Genomic DNA, 20469 nt, shown 5'->3' on the forward strand with positions numbered 1-20469 from the left:
GGCAGCTCTTTCATGTATCATTCCATTTTTAGGATCTCAAATAGCTGAGGAATTTGGACTAGTAGGTTGACGAATAAGGGTCTTCCAATTAAGTACCATTTAGAAAAAAGTGGTTATGCTGACTAGTTTTTTCTGAAAACCAAATGGCTGTGTCGCTTGATTTAAAAAAAAAAAAAAAAAAAAAAACCCCACCTAACTAAGAAATTACCATTCACAATCTCAGGTTATAAACTGTTGTTTATGGAAGTAATGTTTATGGGAATGGATATAAAACCTCTTGAATTGTACATATATTGTGAAGAAAAGATTAGTTAAGTTCACTGGTCTTTGCCAGATCTAGATCATGTCACTGTAGCTGTTATATTTGTTTAGTTTCATATAACAGAAATATGTTTCTTGGTACTTTGGTAGGTTACATTGTTGGGTTATTTTATGCTCAGTGAAATTGAAAGGCAACATATCAAAGTCTGACATAAAGACTCTCTACACAATACACAGTTCTGTGAGAATGCTGCTGTAATGTGATTGAGCTAGAGCTTTTTAGTATAGTGCATTTGTTAAAATGTTTAGTTACCCCACTTAGGAAAAAAATATCTAAAGAATATTATTCCCTTTTACCTCCAGACTAAGCCAGTCACTAACTACTTAGGGTTTGGATGAAACTGCTTCTATTTGTATTCTGTGTGTTTTTTCTCTCATGGGGTTTGTACATTTTCTTCTGAATAATCGGTTACTAGCTACTGTGGGAGGTGAGCAGTTCCTAAACATTTCCAGTTTTCTTTCATCCAGAATTTTATTCATTTTTGTTACTGGGCATTCAGGCTGTTGCATCCAAGTGAAATGCTGGAGATGTGAGGCTCTTTATTACATTGGTAACCAGCCATTTTACAAATAAAACAATGTGTATACAGTCACAAGTTGTCCAAAAAGAACTTTTTAACTGGAATTGAAAGGCTGCTCTTTAGCCAATGTTCCTGTGTTGTAAAGTTCTTGTCATTTTTAAATACTATTGACAGTGTAAGGTGTTTTAGCTCATCTTCAGTAGTTATACTATCCACTTTTAGTGTAATCCATTATTGCTCATTACTAATGGGGAAAATTTCTAATTTCTGTCAGTATTTAATATTTGTGTGGGGCTAGTGCTTAGAAACCCAGGTAAAGGGCCAGAGTTCCATTAGGCTAGATTACTCTACAAATTTAATACAATTTATAATTCAGTAATATGTTTAAATGGTCTGAATGTAATGTAAATATGCATATTCTAGTGAGTGATTTTATGGACTAAAAATAGAAGAAATGGTGGTATTTTTTCTTTGTAGCTACTTTGTTGCAATATTTCATCTGCCTCTAGACAACTCATGATGTCAGGTTAAATCCCAATACAAAGTGAATACTAAGCAAATATAGTGTTAAAGGGGAATGTGTATGAACCTTTCACGACAGTTACGGATACAACTTCTTTTGCAGGTGGGACAGGCAACCAATCAAATTGTGATGAATTGTGCTGACATCGATATTATTACAGCCTCCTATGTACCAGAGGGAGATGAAGGTAAGAACTATTCTTGATGCAGTTTGTTACATATTGCCCCTCAGTGCTTTTTGACACTGACGGTTCTGAGGATGTGAGTGAGTAGTAAGCCTAGGTTTATCAGGTAGTCGAGTCGACTTCTCTCTCCCACCGCCTTGCTGCCTCTGTATCAGAGGTAGCAAGGGGAAGCAGGAGCTGGCTTAAAAGCCGGTTCCCCTGAGCACTGTCTCTGCAGTATGGGCCCTCCTCCTTCCCCCCCCCCCCCAAATGCTGGAGGCTACCGCGAAGTACTCCTGTCCACGGTGGCCCAGGCTGGCTGTGCAGAGGCTGCTCTGGCAGTAACCCCTGTCCGGGGGTGGGGGAGAGGCTGGACCCGGCAAGAGCCAGGACTGAGCAAGCCCGGCTCATTCCCAGCTCCTATTGGATCTGGTAGCTCCTGTCGGGTCTGGTAGCTTCAGCTCTGTATTTAAATGTAGTAAAAGCCAGGTTGTCTGCACACCCAGCTCTTTCTTCATTTAAACTGCAAAGCCATAGTGGGGGTAGCTCCTGCATGCGGTAGCTCCTGGAGCCAGGAGGTAGCTCCTGGAGCCAGGACTGAGCAAGCCTTCCCTTATCGACTAATCATGTAGTCGATAAATTTTATTGACTACACAATTAGTGAATTACCCATTTCTTAACATCCTTATCGCTCATAGGGTGAGGACTGTCACAACAGTATAACTGTTGTCCCCAAACTATAGTCTAATCTGCTGTGCATAGATTTTAAGTGTGTAATCTAAGTAGATGTTCTTAATTTGATTTGCAGATTTTTCAGTGGGAGATCTAGTTCTGAAAGGGAGGAAAAATCCAGGGGGGAAATGTTGTAAATGTTAGGTAGTAATAGTCAATGTTGGGTAGTAGGTACTTTGCCAACCTTGAATAGGAAAGTGGCAAAAAAAAAAATTGGTAGATACTCCCTCTTTCCTTGTTGGCAGATCATAAGGGATGCTAGAAAGAGGTTCTTTTATTTGAGTGTTTATTTAAATGGGTGTGTGAAAGAGCTGTGATTACAAATAATTATATGCTTGTAGTGTTGGGGTGTTAATCCAGGGCAGAAGTTTAGTTTCTCTACACAGTGTTAAAGCAAAATAGTTCATTTTAATTTTGCTCCAAAAAATAAATTGGGTTGCAGCTCGAATCCTACCCTGTTGAGTTTTGGCATTTCTTCTCAAGGGATGTTGATGGTTGACTGTTCTGACACTTGGTTATCCATTTACGTAAGACCATAGATGTACTATAGTGAGACCTGGTCTTTATTGAGGCATGTGCAGTTCAACACAAACGATAAAACATGGGGTAACAGTGCATGTAGAGAGGAATGGTAGAATAAATGGTGAGATCAGTGTAGGAAAGGTGCATGGGCAAAGCAGGTTCGAAGGTGGGAACTTAGTGTATGTTTGTGTGAGTGTTCCAAGCATAGGGGCAACATGGTTAGAAGACATAAATCTAAGTGGATAGAGGACACAGCAGGAGTATTTAAGAGGTCAAGATTGGAAGGAGGCAAGAACAGAAGAAAGCAGAGATTAAATTACATAAGGACTGTAACTTACAATTGATATGCAAAGGCAGGAAGCGGGTGAAGAAGTTCAAGATTACAATACTGTATGTGTAATATTTTGAAGATGGTAAGAGATGACTTCAGCAAGATATTTTAAGTAGACTGAATGGTGGAGAGAAATTATAGTAATGAAAGCATGAGATTACCTAGGTGTGGGCTGTAGGGTCCTTGATAAAGAACTGCTTCGCTTACTGAGACTGCAGTAGATTTAAGAAAAATAAGGGGAATTTAGGATATTTTAACAACTTAATAGTGAGCTCTTCTTTTTCTAATGTGAGATATGTCCTATCTCATAGCACCTTCTTTCTCAACAAATCTGCTTTCCTTGCAAATAGAGGCAGGTCTGTTGAAAAATTAATGACTAAGTTTATTACTAATTCTTGTAAGTTCTGCAGAACACAGGTACGTGGGCAGTCGTTTCAAGTGTAACTCATGCATCAACAAAACTTTAACTGCAACTGAATTTGGGGGCACACTTTTCTCAGTGTTACCTGAGTTTGGCCTATTTGGGGGGAAAAAAACTCAGCAGCATTTGGTCTCTGGAATCCTTATTGATGGTGATGCACAACTCATTATACATAGGACTTACCATGCGAAGGCACTGACTACTGAAATATGAGAAATCATTGTATTACTAAAAATAGTAATTGAAATTCCAACTGGTAGCTGTGAGCTTGCCACATGTACCAATGAAGATTGCACTGGAACCATGATTCTTATTTTAGATTTAGCTGGAATTGTCTACTGCAAACTCTTCTATAACCTCAGTGTTTTCTTACATGGCTGGATCATTTGTTACCTTCTAGATTCCTGGACTTATACTTTTTTGGGGTGTTTGAACCCTAATGCTTACTACATATAGCAAGCTAATTCTGGTTAAGTGGATAGTTATGCATTAGATACATTTGTTATCTGTCTAAACGAATGGCCATAATCAGCTAAATAAGTGATTCAGAAAGCAAGTTTAAGTAATTATCTTTTTAAGTAAATTCCACAGGAGTGTGTTTTATTTATATTTAATATTGGACATTAAGTGCTTAGGTTTCTCTGCAAATCTTCATTTTAAGGAGGTGTGAAATTATCTGCGGAAGTCGTAATCATTGGCTAATTATAGTTCACCTTCATTTAGCTTGGGGAGCATTTTGAATATTTCATAGATTACAAGTAACTCATTTATTAAAGACATGGATATTGAGGTGTTCGGAGGGTAGTAATCAGCAATTTCACATGCAGCATTGCAAACAGGCATAGGGTTATCTGTTAATTTTGCCAAATAATAGAGTGAGCCACTACCCTTCTGTTTTAGCATTCAGTTTTTCTGTATACAGTTTTTGAAAACATGTTGCCAGCTAACTCCTTATTTGAATTTTTGCTGCTTAATATTTGCCACTTCATCCTTTTTAGTCCCACAGGAAGTTAGAGAGTCATTAATAGGATGCAGGGCCTGATTAAGGCATTCCTAAATCCCGAGCTCCTGAAGTCATTCTGTTTACATAGAATCTCAGCTGTCATTTAAAAACAAATTAAATTTCAAGTAGTTGGGAAAAGCTTGGCAATATGCAGTGATATCTGCTTAAGTCTGCAAATAATTTGAACTGAGAGGTGCGAACCCTCTTGTGCCTTTCAGTGGGGTGTTAACTTCAAAACAAAATGCTCCGAAGGGGATACCCCCCAAGTTGATTCTTTGTATGGCCACAAGGGATCCTGGGCTGTAAAGTGTGTCTGCACTGCACATCTGACCTGGATATCTGGCATTCTGGTTACCTTGCTGTTTCCCCAGCAAAGCTTTATTCGCATTACCATTCCTTCAGTGTTTCTGCGCTAGCTAGTCTTAGGACATCCCATGATTTCTGCTGAGATGCTCAAGGATTCTTTTCCATTTAATTGTATCAGTTGTGGGAGCACCTGTCTGTCCTTTGGAAGTGAAGAGGGGGGATTGTGTGGAAGGCATGGGAGCTCTATCACTGCCTGAATGATCTTGTCTCTCCTCGCTGCAAAAGCCTTGGGCAAGCACAGGTTTCAAGTTCAATGAAGCATATGGATGAGGGTGGATAGTAGGGATGTAAAGGGTTAATCAATGGCCCAGCAGGGCTTTAGCACCTATCCATCATGGGCCCCACAGTGCTGGAGTAACCCTCTGCCCAAGATGGATGTGGAGTAGCTCCAGTCCCCACAGGTTTATCGGAACTGGCAAGTCACCCATTTAGGGTGATGTTTGCTGGTTAACTTTGCACATCCCTACTTGGAACAGATTAAGTTTTGTAATTCTGTGAATATAAATCATGTTTAAAACATGGAACCTGCTGACCTCATTTAGCCATGCATTAAAACAATATTGGCTATAATAGCTAACATAATTTTGGTAGCATTTTTTAGCCAACTTATTGTGCTGCGCTAAATAATACTTAAAAATGTTTGCGTAGAACTTCACTTAGAATTGTCATGGTTTGTGTCTTTCCACCATGGTCTTCAATTCTTTATTAAAGCCATTTTGTCATGAAACTGGTTTATATTGTGCCCAACGTGCTAGATGTTCTGCAAAGCCGAAAAGCGCAGGTCATGTCCCAAGGTATATGTGTTTAAAACCACTCAGATTACATGTTTTTTCTGCAAATATAAGTGGGTCATAATATAAATATAGTCAGAGTGGTAGGTTGCTACAGTTTTGAGCTCTGTTGGCCAAAACTGGAGGCAAACATTCCCAAATTGATTTTGGAGGGGGAAGAACGGACCAGAATATGACTATATATGCCATTATTAAGGCCCTTTGATATCTTCCAAGGGAATTTAGCTCTGGAAAAAAAACCCTAAACCTGCTTGTTACAGTTTGTGCTGTTAAACTCAGTGAAAAGATATTAAATATGTTTGCAGCAAACAGGATGTAGAATGTGTTTTGAAGGCTATTTGTGCAGCTTCTATATGAACAGTATCTGAGTTGTATATAACTCGTAAATGACCAAGGAGGTTTTTTAATTTTTAGCTCTGAAAACACCACTGAAAGTCTTGTTTTCACTAGGGAAAAACTGTATTTAATGCAACTTAGTGGAACTGTGGTAAGCCTTGTAAGGGATGTGCAGAGTAGAGCATAGGGTTTAGCTCAAACAGTTAGCATTTGTTAAATTGTCTTCTCTACCCTTGTATTTTAACACATCGTCCTCACCCCCTCCCATCTGCAAGTGTGGACAATGATGCTAATGAGTCTAGAGCAGGGGTGGAAAAAATGCAGAGCCGCGCCAGACATTTTTTTTTAGCAATTTTTGTTGGGGGGGGGGGGGGGGGAGGAAAAGAACGCTGCCCCTTCAAAAGAAAACACAAGGCTTTTTGGCCACATCAGGCTCCCATATTGGGGGCCAGGGATTGTTTCTAGCGATGCAGGGGTGGCTTTGTGAGCTGTGGGGAAGGCTTCGCGAGCCGCACTTTAAGGGGGTAAGAGCCGCATGTGGCTTGCGAGCCACAGATTGGCCATCCCTGATCAAGGGGGAAGCATCTTTTACGATCACTTTGATACTGAATATGTATGAGTCTATCTTTGGCATTTGGCTATTTTTTATCTCAAATACACTAGATCAGCGTTTGCCAAACTATGGGCCGCGGCCCGCTACCGGGCCGCGGGAAAAAAATACCGGGCCTCAGCATGCCTGGTGCCCCTGAACCCGGAAGTGCCAGCTGGGTCTCTTCCCCGGTTCTGCCTGGCGCCGACCCCCCCGTGTGTCCTCCCACCCCACCCCCAGAGCGTCCCTGCCGTGCGCGGCTCCTCCTCACCGCCTGCTGCTGCCCATGTGCGGCATTGCACGTGGGCGGGGAGGACGCCCGGGTTTGACGTGACGTCACGGCCCGAGATTTTAAAAGTCTTTGGAGGCACGTGGCAGGGCCACGCTGGCTCTGGCGGCCTCTGGCCCCGCAATGTGGAAGGCAGAAGGTAGGGAACGGGCTTGGGCAGAGGCGAGGAGGAGGAGGCGGCAGCGGCGGGCTTGCGTGGAGGGGGAGGAGTGGAAGGAGAAGGGGCTTGGGAGGGGAAGGTACCAAGGGACAGGGTGCAGGAGAGAGAGAGACAAATGCCAGGGGGCCAAGTGCAGACAATGAGGGTATGTCTAAACTACATGACTCCGTCGACGGAGCCATGTAGATTTGTTGTTTTGGCAAAGGCAAATGAAGCCGCGATTTAAATGATAGCGGCTTCATTTACATTTACATGGCTGCCGCGCTGAGCCGACAAACAGCTGATCAGCTGTTTGTCCGCTCAGCGCACTAGTCTGGACGCTCCCCTGTCGACATCAAAGCCCTTTGTCGGCAGCCCCGGTAAACCTCATCCGACGAGGAATAATGGGGCTGCCGACAAAGGGCTTTGATGTCAGCAGGGGAGCGTCCAGACTAGCGCGCTGAGCGGACAAACAGCTGATCAGCTGTTTGTCGGCTCAGCGCGGCAGCCAAGTAAATGTAAATGAAGCCGCGATCATTTAAATCGCGGCTTCCTTTGCCTTTGCCTATGTGTCTAATCTACATGCCTCTGACGACAGAGGCATGTAGTCCAGACACAGCCTGAGGGAAAGGGCAGGAGGGGAGGTGTCAGTGGGAGGGGGGACAGGGTTATGCTGGGAGAGGAGAGGAGAGGGAAAGGGCATTGGGGGCTGGAGGGGGAGGTGCTGGGAGAAGGCTTGAAAGAAGGGGTGGGCATGAGAGAGGTGGGGATGGAACAAGTGATGTGTGAGGGCACAGAGGGGCAGGAGGGGATGGGGCAGAGAGTGCTGAGGGGGTGGGTATCAGGGAAAGAGAGGACAAAGGGGGCGGGGCAGTGCGGGAAGGGGGAGGCACCAGGAGAGTGCAGGGCTAAGGGAAGGTGCAGGTGCCAGGGGATTCTGGGGTGAGGAGGAGGGGAGAGCTGGCCACCGGAAGCAGCACTGGACAGGGGAATCGGGGCAGGCTGGGGAGATTGGAGGGCTGGTGGAAGCAGGGCTGCCGGTACGAGGTTGGGGGCAGGGAGCTGGCCGGGGAAGATGGGGGCGGGGAAAAGAAGTGGCCTCTGGAAGGAGGGCTGGATACAGGCAGTGGGGCTGGCCAAGGGAGATTGGGAGGAGAAGTGGACCTGGCTGCCTGGGAGGGGGTTGAGGGAAGTGGGGCTGGTCAGTGCCACAGCGGGGGGAGCATGGGGGAGGAATGAATCGGCCTGCGGGGAGTGGGACTGACCAGGCCATATTTCGATCTTGGGACGCTGCCCCTGTTCCCCCCTTGCCCCCCGCATGAGTTAGTCCAGCCTGGGGATTCTATTGTCCCCCCCCACACACACTCCCCCTCGAGTAGTTGCGAACTGGCTGGCTGGTAGACACAGTCATGCAGCCTGAGCACATTTACCAGCCAGGCAGCTTGAAACTACAAACTGATATATCTAATAATAATACAACTTACCTAATGAGAAAATACCAGACATGTTATATGTCTGGTATTTTCTCAGTTTGTTTTTTATGTGTTTATATTTTTGAGCTGCAAAAAGCAGTATTGGAAAAAAAAGGGTTCCAACTAAAGTAAAAAGTTTGGGAAACCTTGGTCTAACCAGCTTTCTGTCTGTCTTACAGTCCATTTATCCAATCCATATTCCTTAACTTGCTGGCAAGAATATTGTGGGCGACCATATCAAAAGCTTTGCTAAAGCTGGCACTGGGGGGTTTTGGGAGGACCAGAAACAACTTATTTGAATATTCATAATTTGATTAATGAATATGCAAATATGCAAATGAACATTACTGGTCCTCCAAAAGTTCGTGAATGGATTTACTGGTCCCCGTGTCAAAAAGTTTGGGAATCCCTGCACTAGATTGGACATATGATCCCCGGGTCTAGACTTTTGTATTCCACGCTGATAAATTGGATTAATTGACAATCCATGGAGATACTATGCAATTTCAAGAATTACTTTTTAGAAGTGCAGTAATTTATTTAAAATGTGGAATGTTATTTATAGAAAACTAGTATTAAATATATAGTGCTCTGTATCTTGGAAATTTTGCTGGATCTTTTTTATGCCCTTTTCCAGAGAAATGGAGAACTAACAACTTCTGCATGTTTTCTCATGTTACTGGTTCAAGTGTGTATACTAGTGTGCCAAGCCCTTCAAAGTCATTAGAATGCCAAAATTGTTCTATTTCTTTCAGGAGCCTTTGCCTCCAGCTCCCTCAGAAATTTCAGCAGCCTCATGCAACATTTTCATGTTTGTTACAAGCTGGTCTCTTAAGCACTTAAAAAGTATTCTAGACAGTATTCTAAAGCTTAAGTACTCATGGGCAAGATAATCACTGATCTATTCATACTTTGCTGGGTATTAAATCTTGGTGGCTTGAATAGGCATTCTTAAAAATAGTGCAACTTAAGCCAAGTCTACCCTGGCAAGTTACAGCACAGCGAATCTGCTCCCAGTGGCTGTAACTCCTGAGGTGTCCATCCTGGAAAGACAGTAAGTGCACATTAACTCAGCAGTTGCTGTCCTCTGGATACAGCACTTAGGTGCCAGTGTGGACACTTGAATTGTTTGCTGTGTTGTGGCCTCCAGAAATGGTCCATAATTCCTCAAGACTCCTCTGTTCTTGGTTTTAAACTTGCCTGTCTGCCTGCGCATATCCTCTTTCAGTGCTCCTCTTCGGACAGCTGGCGTGCTGTGCTGTTTAGCTCAAGGCCACAGAGCAAACCATTCAGGTGGAATTCTCCTGCTAATAGAGGCAGGTGTGTGTGTGAGAGATTGCCATGCAGAGGGGCGGGGGAAGCTGACATGACAGGCTTTCCCCTTCCCCCTGCCTCAGCAGGGGCTGTTTCCTGCTGCTGTCTGAACTTACAAGGCAGCATGCTGAGATCCCCCAAAACACATAGTCTGCCCCCTGCCCAACATGTACACACTCTCTCACACTCCTTGTCTCACACTCCTCCCCTCCATTTTTGTTGAAAAGCTGCTGTCAGTGTAGCAGGATGATCATGGAACCAATGGGATTGGGAAACCTGAATCATGTGATGCTGACTGCCCCATGTGGCATTGCAAATCTTTCCCAAAGCACCCTGCAGCCGGTTGCACAGTGGGATAGCTACCACAATGCACTGCTCTCTGTGGCATTGCAAATGCTGCTAATGTGGACATGCTCCACTGTCACAAGGAGCACAGTGTGGACACACAACAGCGGTTTGCCAGCAGTGCTCTGTGAGCAGCGCTGTAAATCTGCCAATGTAGATATAGTGTGCTTCTTGGCTGGATAGAAATGCAATTGTCTCCTGCCTTTTAACATAAAAATGCTTGTGGAAGCCAGTTTGAGAGGCTAGGAAGAGGCACTTGAATTGATACCAAGTCAACAATTATTCTCTGGTGTGCATTTTTGAAATATTAACTGAATAAATTCTTTTGTGAGCCACATAGATTTAAATTTTTGTTACAGGCAGTCCCCGGGTTACGTACAAGATAGGGACTGTAGGTTTGTTCTTAAGTTGAATCTGTATGTAAGTCGGAACTGGCGTCCAGATTCAGCCGCTGCTGAAACTGACCGCCAGTTCTGACTTACATACAGATTCAACTTAAGAACCCCAAGCGTCCCCAAGTCAGCTGCTGCTGAAACTGATCAGCGGCTGATTCCAGGAAGCCCGGGGCAGAGCAACTCTGCCTCGGGCTTCCTGTAGTCAGCGCTGGTCAGTTTCAGCAGCGGCTGACTTGGGGACGCCTGGGGCAGAGCAGCTGGGGTGCTGCTGGGTTGCTCCAGTAGCACCGCTCCTCGGCGCTACTGGAGCAACCCAGCAGCACCTCAGCTGCTCTGCCCCAGGTGTCCTGATTCAGCCGCTGCTGAAACTGACCAGCAGCGGCTGAATCAGGACGCCTGGGGCAGAGCAGCTGGGGTGCTGCCGGGTTGGTCCAGTAGTGCCCAGAGTGGCGCTGCGGGACCAACCAGCAGCGCCCCAGCTGCTCTGTCCCAGGGTCCACAACAAAAGCCTGGTCTGCTGGGGGGGGGGGGGGGGACACACTAGATGCGCCCCTCCCCCCCCCCGCAGCAGACCAGGGACACGGGGAGCAAAGCGGCAGCGGCTTTGCTCCCGGTGTCCCTGGTCTGCTGGGGACTGTCTCCAGCAGACCAGACACACCGGGAGCAAAGCCGCAGCCGCGGCGCGGTCCCGCGCCTCTGAGGCTTTGCCAGAGCAAAGCCTCAGAAACACGGGAACCCGCCGCTACTGCGGCTTTGCTCCCGGTGCCCCAAGTTGCTCTGGCAAAGCCTCAGAGGCATGGGACCGCGCCGCTGCTGCGGCTTTGCTCCCGGTGTCTCTGGTCTGCTGGAGACGGTCCCCAGAAGACCAGGGGCACCGGGAGCAGTTTTTCTCGCCCCAGAGGTCGAGGTGGCGGATGCTGCCTGCGAGCTCCGGGGCGAGAGAGCCCCATTTGTAAGTGCGGATCTATCATAAGTCGGATCCGCGTAAGTCGGGGACTGCCTGTATTTTAAAAATGTAAATTAACCAGAGGAAGTTTGTGATTCTTAAGGCGTTATTTGAGTTACAGAGCACCTGCAGCATTCGTCAGAATGATCCCCTTTGAACAATCAAGTGCTAAGGGCCTGTGCACATTACAATGGAAACTGATACTGGAAGCAACCCTATTTAATCAGGGCTAAACCCCATCTACCCTACACAATTAACCATATTTAAGTGCTGTTGTGAAAAATGGTTATCTGCATGTATAAACAAGGTTTCTTCCTGTGCAATCAGAAAAATAAACCTGTGAGGAGCTGTTTTGCTTATGTATCTGCCATGGTAAAAGCAGTTGCCCAATATTTTTTCTTGTACAGATTGATCCGGTCAATCTGTCATTCTGTAATCCAGCATCATCTGTGGTCTGGCATTAATTTGGTTAGCCAAATATCCACTTATCAAGGGTGCGGCCAAGATTTCCACAGTTCCATACATTTTATTTACAGCCACCAGTCCTGGTTCTCAGTGTTCTGTGCTGTTATTTAGCTCTGTTTCCCTAAATGTCTTCTAAGAGTCCAGTAAGTAGTGGAAGTGTTAGTCGTGCTACTCGACAATATTGACCTTCCATGATTTGGCAAATTCTCTGGTTTGGCACTGGTCAGGTCCTGAGGGTTCTGGTCTAGAGAGGTTCAACCTGTACAGGCAGGAAAAAGAAGTAAAACCACACCACAACATGTCACTGCTAAGCAATTGATTTGTAGTGATTTGGGGACTTTAGGGAAAAAATAAAAAATTAAATATTTGGTGTCATGTTTAGCAACAATCTCCATCCCTTATGCGTGCTGCAAGGTACTTCCCTAGGTTCAGTTGGGATCTGCTGGGTCATTGACTCCTTTACTTCATGCTCAATGCTCATTAAAGGTTGTGAAAAGGCTGTGGCAAAGGGTTCTGTTGCTGAGTTCAGCTCCAGACCTTCCAGTCTGGTTTCTTAGCTCTTTATTTTAGCCTCTCTAAGCTGACACATAGCTGGTCAGCTCAGCATCATTTCATAAAATCATAGAATAATAGGACTAGAAGGGACCTCAAGAGGTCATCGAGTCCAGCCCCCTGCCCTCAAGGCAGGACCAAGCTCCGTCTACACCATCCCTGACAGATGTCTATCTAGCCTGTTCTTAAATATCTCCAGAGAGGGAGATTCCACCACCTCCCTTGGCAATTTATTCCAATATTTGACCACCCTGACAGTTAGGAATTTTTTCCTAATGTCTAATCTAAACCTCCCCTGCTGCACTTTAAGCCCAATACTCCTTGTCCTGTCCTCAGTAACCAAGAGGAACAAATTTTCTCCTTTCTCCTTGTGACACCCTTTTAGATATTTGCTGGCCCCTGTGGTGGATAACATACTTTCCAGGCAGCTTGACAGAGTAATATCTGAGGCAGACGTTCAATCCCTTTCTCCTCTTTTGACAGATTGCTGGCGCTCTATTTTGTTACACCAGCTTTGTTTTCCGTTGGAATCTCAAAATAGCAAGGGTCAAAATCCAGCAAATCTTATTTAGTGATTGAGTTGGCAACCAGTTTGGCTCCCTCATGTAACCACGAAGTTCCTTAGTGTGTCTTGTTCAGACCACCATACATGTGACATTCTGTTGGCTATGCTTTGACCTACAGCTCGCCCTCATGGCTCCTTTGCTTTTCCATCTTCTACTAAATTAATAGACTAGAGACTTCTAATGACTGTTTCTTTTTTTTTTCCTGGCTGTATTTGGTGAAATTTTGACCAAAAGGCACCGTTCAAGTCTTTCTAATGCCTGAATATTAATCCCAGGCCTGTTTTCACTTAAATTCAGCAATTTGAGCAGAAGGGCATAGACAATTTAAAATAGTGGAAATGAGGGATGTTAGCGGCTAACCGTTCAACTGATAAGTGATTGCTTATCCGTTAACGATACCGGTTAACCACAACACTCCTCCTCCCCTGCATGTTTTGCACTTAAAACTCAGACTGGCAGGCTGACTCAGTCCCAGCCCACTGGTCTGAATTTTAAATGAAGAGCGCACAGGGAAGCTGCATGCCACCCCGCACTGCTGGCTCCGATACAGAGGCAACAGCACAGGGCAGCAGGCGGGAGCCAGTCTGTGTGGGAAACCAGTTTTTGAACCAGCTCCCAACTGCTGCCCCGTGCTGCTACCTCTCTGTCAGAGCCAGCAGTGTGGGGCGGCAGCAGCCCCCATCTGCGGGGGGCTCGATCTCCCCATGGACGGAAACTGTATCAGGGGCAGCAGGTGGGGAGCCCATCTATATGGGGAGCTGACTTCTAAACTGGCTCCTCTCGCAAACCAGCTCCCGCCTGCCATCCTGCACTGATGCCTTTGATAGAGGCACCACCACGAGGTGGCATGGGGCTCCCTGGGAGTGGGGCTGGGAGCCAGGAGCATATTGGCTGCTGGCTCTGCCCCCCGGGGGCGAGAGCATTTAGTAACCGTAAAACCTATAAGAATTGTAGCTACACAATTGCTAAAACATCCCTAGTGGAAATGCAGTGTAAGCTAGTAGACTAAACTTTAACAAATCAGTCCACTGAACTATCATTTTTCTTTTGGTATTGATTCATTACTATATTTCTTTCCTCTTATAGTTGTTTTATAGCGAGAGGGTTTTTTGTTGAATATTTCATTATTGCAGTCAGTGCTGACTAATTCCTAAGTAAGGTAGCAGGGAGCAAGCAGGTAAGACTGAATACATTCATAGAAGTTTTACATTTATATTTTGTCAACAGAGATTGGTATTTACTTTGGATGACTTTCAGGCTGAAATAATGCGCCATTTAAAAAAAATGGAGCAACACATTCTCTCCCCTTTTATACTAGAGTAAACAAAAGTACTGTTTACTGAAGATGTGTTCTTGGAAAAGGAGTTCTTCCTGACAGTTTCTGACTTGTCAAAATGAACGTGAGTGTTCTGAGGCTGTATCTAAAAATATGTCTGGAAAATACCACCTTGCCACAAAATATGGCCCTAGAAAAAGAGGTCATTCTATAATACTTTAAAATTAAACTCCATTGTTTCTAGATGTAGGCCATAGTGATTCAAGGATCCGTACAATGAGAATGGATTCTCTGGCACATTCCTCTTTTAATGTGTCCCTATCTAACGTAAGTACAGCACATTTCTTCTATCATCCTTTTCCTGATTTCTGTTGTCCTTTAACAATTAATACCTGAGATGATGATAGTAAATTCACAACTATGATTCAATTTATATAATGCTGGTGTGCATGTAATGTGCTGAATGGAAATTTACCAGCTCAGAACATTGGGCACTATTAAAAATAGTGCTCCTCTGTTGATTACAAACAGCTCTGCTCTTCTCAAAGCTGGTTAGTGATGGATTGCTTGTGTGGACCAAGGATGGGGTGAAGAGAGTCTAGGATCTCACCTTGAAAGCTGTAGCAATTTTCCTAGGTGAGGAAGGTCTGAACACAGCAGTTCCTCCAGACACAGTAAGTGCCACTCTCTGAATTGATTAGAAAGGAAGAAGAAGCAATTGAAAATGCTCTGTCAGCACTGAGCACTGCAGCCTGGGAGATGAGCTTGGTAGCTGAGGGCTGATTTCCTCTCTACCTCAGTCTGGCCTGGAGTCATTTACCAGTAAGCATTTACAATTTACTTCAAAGATTACATTTTAATGACAGCGGTATGAGCTCCAGTTAGAACTGAGCTCCCTTATAAATCTAAACAAAACCAAGATCCTTGTTTCTGAAAACCTCTGAGTTTCATTTTTCACGGTATAAGAATCTGGTTAGTTATTTTTTCAAATTGAGATCTAGAAGCTTCTAAAACAAATTGATTTTTTGTAAATACCATGTTTGAAAAATTAGGTAATACTATACTAAACAAATTTCTATTGGCACAACTTTTCTCATTCTCCATAACACTGCTACATCTCATGTTAAATGAGAGGTGGTCCATTGGAGTTTCGTTCGTTATCAGCGGAGCAGTATTCAAGTGTTCCGAACATGCTTGGACCTGCACAAGAGACAAAGTCCTTGCCTCAAAGAGTTTATAATCTAAACATACTGCTCACGTTGCTCTGGTTACAAACAGATAGATAGGTTGCTCAGCCTTATGCAGATCTGTGTAAGTGAAGCATTCCGGTGGAGTGTGTGGGGGAAGAGGTTGAGGTGGGAGCTTCAAGTGAAATCTGTGTGGGGGAACACTAAGATCCCCACATAAATATGCTTAACTTGGTTGCCTGAGGCATGAGAATCGAGCATTGAATATTGTCAAAGTGTGGTATTTCTTTGGGTATTTAGGTTTACATTGTTCTATGTTACTTGAAATATTGATTAGTGATTACGCTCACACTTCAGCGAACTGAGTCCAGCTGAGCTTAGCAAAATGCTATAAAGTGCTCTTGAGTTACAGAAACATTCTAGGCTCTTGTCTGAACCAAGTGCTCTTTCCGTTTCAGAAATACACGCCACGGGATTCAATTATCAAAATGAAGATGAGAAAGTTACACTCTCCTTTCCCAGTACTCTACAAAAAGGTAAGCAGCATTTCCGAGGTCCCAGGGCATGTCTGCACCACAAAATCAAGTCAACTTAAGTTAATTCAACATATAGCCACTGCAGTCATTAAAGCGGTGTTACACATCCACTGTGCTTATCCTCACCACTGACTTAACTGTGTGGGGAATGGTGGGCACTGATAACAGGAACCTCCCCCCCCCCGCAACACACTGCTCTGACGTCTGGGGTGCTGGCAGCCAGCGGACAGTGTAGGTAACACAGTATTTACATAGACATTGCCCTAATTACATTAATTTCAGCTCTACCCCTCTCAGAGAGGTGGAGTTAAGTCAGTTCAGTGGGCATCTTACATTGATGGGAATCTTGCTTCTTGTTCAGACAATCGCTAAGACAAACAAGTTTGTTTACATTTGCAGGAGATAACGCTGCCCTCTTTTTTACAATGTCATCTGACAGAGCAGGCATTTGCATGGCACTGTTATAGCTAGCGTAGCAAGGTATTTGTGCCAGGTATGCTAAAGATTTGTATGCTCCGTCATGCATTAACTTGTAGGCTCTAAAGTTTTAAAGCTTTGTTCTCAAGTACAGTTCTGTTTAAAAAAAAAAAAAAAATTAAAAGTGTTTTTACATTTGTAAATGGCACTTTCACAAAGGAGCTTGCACGACAGTACTGTACTTAAGAGGTGATTTGAAAAATACTATTGCTTTTATCTTTTTACAGTGGAAATATTTGTAATAAAAATATAAAGTGAGCAGTGTACTCTTTGTATTCTGTGTTGTAATTGAAATCCGTATATTTGGAAATGTAGTAAAGCATCAATATCTGTATACATACTGTAACTGATTTAAAAAATCAATTTAACAGCCCCAGTTAATAGTCATTATCTAATTAACTGAAAAACTAGTTTGTATAGAAAGCCCTATAAGAAGTGAGTGAAGATTATACAAAGTGGGCATAGTTCAGGTTACCATGACTCCTGCTCTGGCTGTCTTGACTAGTTTTGCTTTCCACTATTAGTTTCTAACAAACCGCTTTAATTGTTCACTAAATATGTTGGTTGTCTTAGATAGGTGACAAGAAGGGAACCAAGAAAAATGGATGATCTAGGAATGACAGAAGTTGCTTAAGACTCAGCCTTCCCCATTCCATAGCTGGGGATTAATGAATGTTTTTACACTGTTTTGAACATGTGAACTACAGTGCAAAGTGCTAAGTGTGTGCTTTGAAAGTGCATTGTTATCCCTGCATGAAGGGTGCAACAAGGGCAAGGTTCTAGAATGTGAGACTGCTCTGTTTCAAGACTGACTTGCAGTATTTATTTCATCTGAACATATAGTACATTTTGAGGCCTGTTTAGACCTGCTGCATTGTTCAAGCAGCCTTTGACATTAGTAACATCATTGGATTGTTTAGGAGATTAATTGTCTCATATCTGGCATGAGTTAAAATCTATCCCAGGTTGTAAGGGACTGTAAGAGAACTGGTTATTGAGGAGCGTATGTTAAAATGAGCATTTGGATTCAGCCCACATCCTGGAGGGATGGATGTCCATCTCTCACATCCATACCACAGTTGGCTCTACTTCTTGGCAGTCTCCTTGGCAGCCCATGCAGAGAGACCCCAGATGGAATGGGTATGAACAGGAAACTCAACTATCTTCTGACCTGATGAGGAGAAATCATTTGTAAGCTTAGGATACATAGTGAGACACTGCGGACTGAAATCACATGGGCTACTGGTGTTGCAGCCTTTAAAGAAATCTTCCCATCAAGCAACACTGTGTCCTGGCTATGGAATTATTTTGTGGTTACCCAGAAGAAGTAACCTTTCTGCAATGGTGGTTCTGTGCTGACAGCTCTGGGAATCTTTCAGCAGATCCTCTGTGTAAGATATTGTCCTCTGTTAGGTTAAGCTCATTGACTGATTTGCACAATAATTAGATACAAGTTCAGTGGGAAAAAATGTGCAGGTGATGGTTGTCTGACTGCAGGTATCATGGTGCCTAGTAATGGCAGCACTATAAAGGAAGGTTAGTGTCTTGTAGCATTCCTGTTGATAATTTGGTAAAATATTAGTGTCTGGGTCAGCTGGAAACATTCTTGTAGAGAGGTGTAAATATTTCACTGATTTAGAAAAAATCTAGTGTAGGTTACTATTTGCCTATCTATTTAAAAATCAAGATTTGAAAGATACCAAGTTTTAATTACTTTAAAAATTCCATATTTCATTCTCTCATACTTCATTGTCTTAGTGTTTGATGTTCCCCCCCTTATCCCTCCAAGAAAGAATGGGGAGCTGCAGCAGGCTTCACGTTTCATGGACAGATGCACAAAGTCCCAGTCTGTGCATGTTATACTTATCTGGTTGGTCTAGTGTGTTCATTAGTGTGAGCCAGTAGAAGACTGAAATTTGCAAGTGTCTTATTCATCCGGTTATATTTGGTGGTAGCAGGTTGAAATTAAAAAACGAATCGATTAAAGGTTTGTAGGTCCTATTTTCTAGAATTCTAGTAGGCTTCTGCAAGAACATTTTTTTAAGTAAGAGCAATTGTGCCTGTGTTTTAAATTGGTCACTCTAGTTCCTTAATTAGCAGTTGATTCTACATTAGAACTGTATCCGTGGTTGGATTGCACCAGAATAAAGTTTCATTTACAGTGTCAGTGCAAATTACATTCACTTGACTTGAAACCTGTTCTACAAAGAAATTTGATGGTAAAAATCACTGACACAATAAGTAAACAGTGCCAGTAATAGTTACTTTGCTGCCTCAACTCTAGGCTTGCAGAACTAAAACATGATTGTGATTGTTTGCTTTTAGTAATAGTGAAGTTTGCTTTCGAACTCCTGAGGTGATTCTGATCATCTGCTTGCCGCTGGGAGTTAGGCGTAGGAGCTATTTATACGAGAGACCGTTGATCTGTTCTCTTGTTACCCAGAAAAAGCTAAGCTTAATTACTGTAGTGTTCTCCAAGCTTTCAGTATACAAACTCTTTGCTTACTGTATGGATGGCAGTTCTGTTTGCTGAGATTTTTAGGTTGGAATTTGACACCACAGTTGAGTAAGGGAGGTGGATATTTTTATCTGTGCATTCAGATGTGTAAAGATTCTAAGCAGATACAAATGTTACCATACTTTATTCTGTAGATTATTGGCACCTTGCCTTCCTTAGCAAGATCAGGTTCTCCTTTTGTGCTGAGGCATCAAGGGCAGAATAAATCCTGGATGTAACTGAATTAGATGTCAGAGTGCAGACCAAGTTCTACCTAGACTTCTGTATTAGATTTTTGTAAGGTTTTATTAATAATCACGTAGGCACTCTTAGGGATGTTAAAGACTAGTCGATGAATCGATTCCCACCCCCCTTGCTGCCTCTATATGAGAGTGGCAGCAAAGGGGGGGGGGAATACTTCAAATTGGCAGCGCTGCACAACTGTGTGACGCTGCTGCTTTGAAACTCCAAGGCTGCATTTCAAAGGGGCAGCTGCTGCACAGCTGATCTGTGGATCAGGTGTGTGGTGGCTGCCCCTTTAAAACGCTGCTTCTGGCATTTGAAAGGGGCAACTGCTGTGGAGCCCAGGGTCAGCTGCGGACTCCCAGATGACCCTGGGCTCCCCGCAGCATTTCCCCAGAACCTGGGATCAGCTGGGAGTCCCCAACTGACCCTGGATTCCACTGCTCCTTTGAAACGCATGGAGGTGGCATTTCAAAGGGGGCAGTGGAGCCCAGGGTCAGTTCGGCAGTCCTCAGCTGACCCCGGGCTCCTAGCGGCATGCAGCATAGCATGGAGCCCAGGGTTAGTAGGGGACCCTGGGCTCCATGGCTTTGAAATGCACAAGAGCCCCTGCTGGGCATTCTTGTGCATTTCAAAGCAGGCACCCGCGTGCAGCCTGGAGTCAGTGCGACTTCCCGCTGGCCCCAGGCTATACATGGAATTCTGCATTCCTGCTTTGAAATGTACGAGAGCCCTAGTAGCAGTGCGGAAAGTGCCTATCGACTAGTTGACGGAAATTCCATCGACTAGTCAATTAACCGCATTTTAACATCCTTAGGCACTCTATATGATTAGGTTTTCTAAGCCTACCTGTGGAGTTAAAAGTAACATCCCATCATGCATCCCTTACTCATAATGGTAAGGGTCGCAGGATCAGATTCTTATACTGGGTAGAAAGAGCTCAGTCTGGTTACAGTGCAGCGATGAATAGAGAGAAATGAATGCAAGCAGAACCCGGGAGGTACTGTACCAGTCAAGTGCCATAGTGCCACGGCTGCTTGCATTACTCCTAGTGTTTAGCTGCCATTGGGCAGTGTTCTGTGCAGTGCTGTCAGGAGAGGGGAGGACTTGAAGGATGCTGGCAGTGGTGCTGTGGGTGGGGACGAATGGAA

The 20469-nt window shown here is 44.2% G+C and overlaps 1 protein-coding gene across 1 annotated transcript in view; it reads left to right on the forward strand.

Annotated features, from left to right (window-relative positions):
• Positions 1 to 20469, forward strand: part of NPEPPS (aminopeptidase puromycin sensitive) — a 66059-nt gene that overhangs the window by 12775 nt on the left and 32815 nt on the right. The window contains exons 2-3 of the mRNA XM_075911445.1: positions 1468 to 1552; positions 16024 to 16101. Of these exons, the coding sequence (XP_075767560.1) occupies positions 1468 to 1552; positions 16024 to 16101 (163 nt within the window). The remainder of the gene's footprint in view (positions 1 to 1467; positions 1553 to 16023; positions 16102 to 20469) is intronic.

This window comes from Pelodiscus sinensis, chromosome 29 (assembly GCF_049634645.1).
Source record: "Pelodiscus sinensis isolate JC-2024 chromosome 29, ASM4963464v1, whole genome shotgun sequence".
NCBI lineage: Eukaryota > Metazoa > Chordata > Testudines > Trionychidae > Pelodiscus > Pelodiscus sinensis.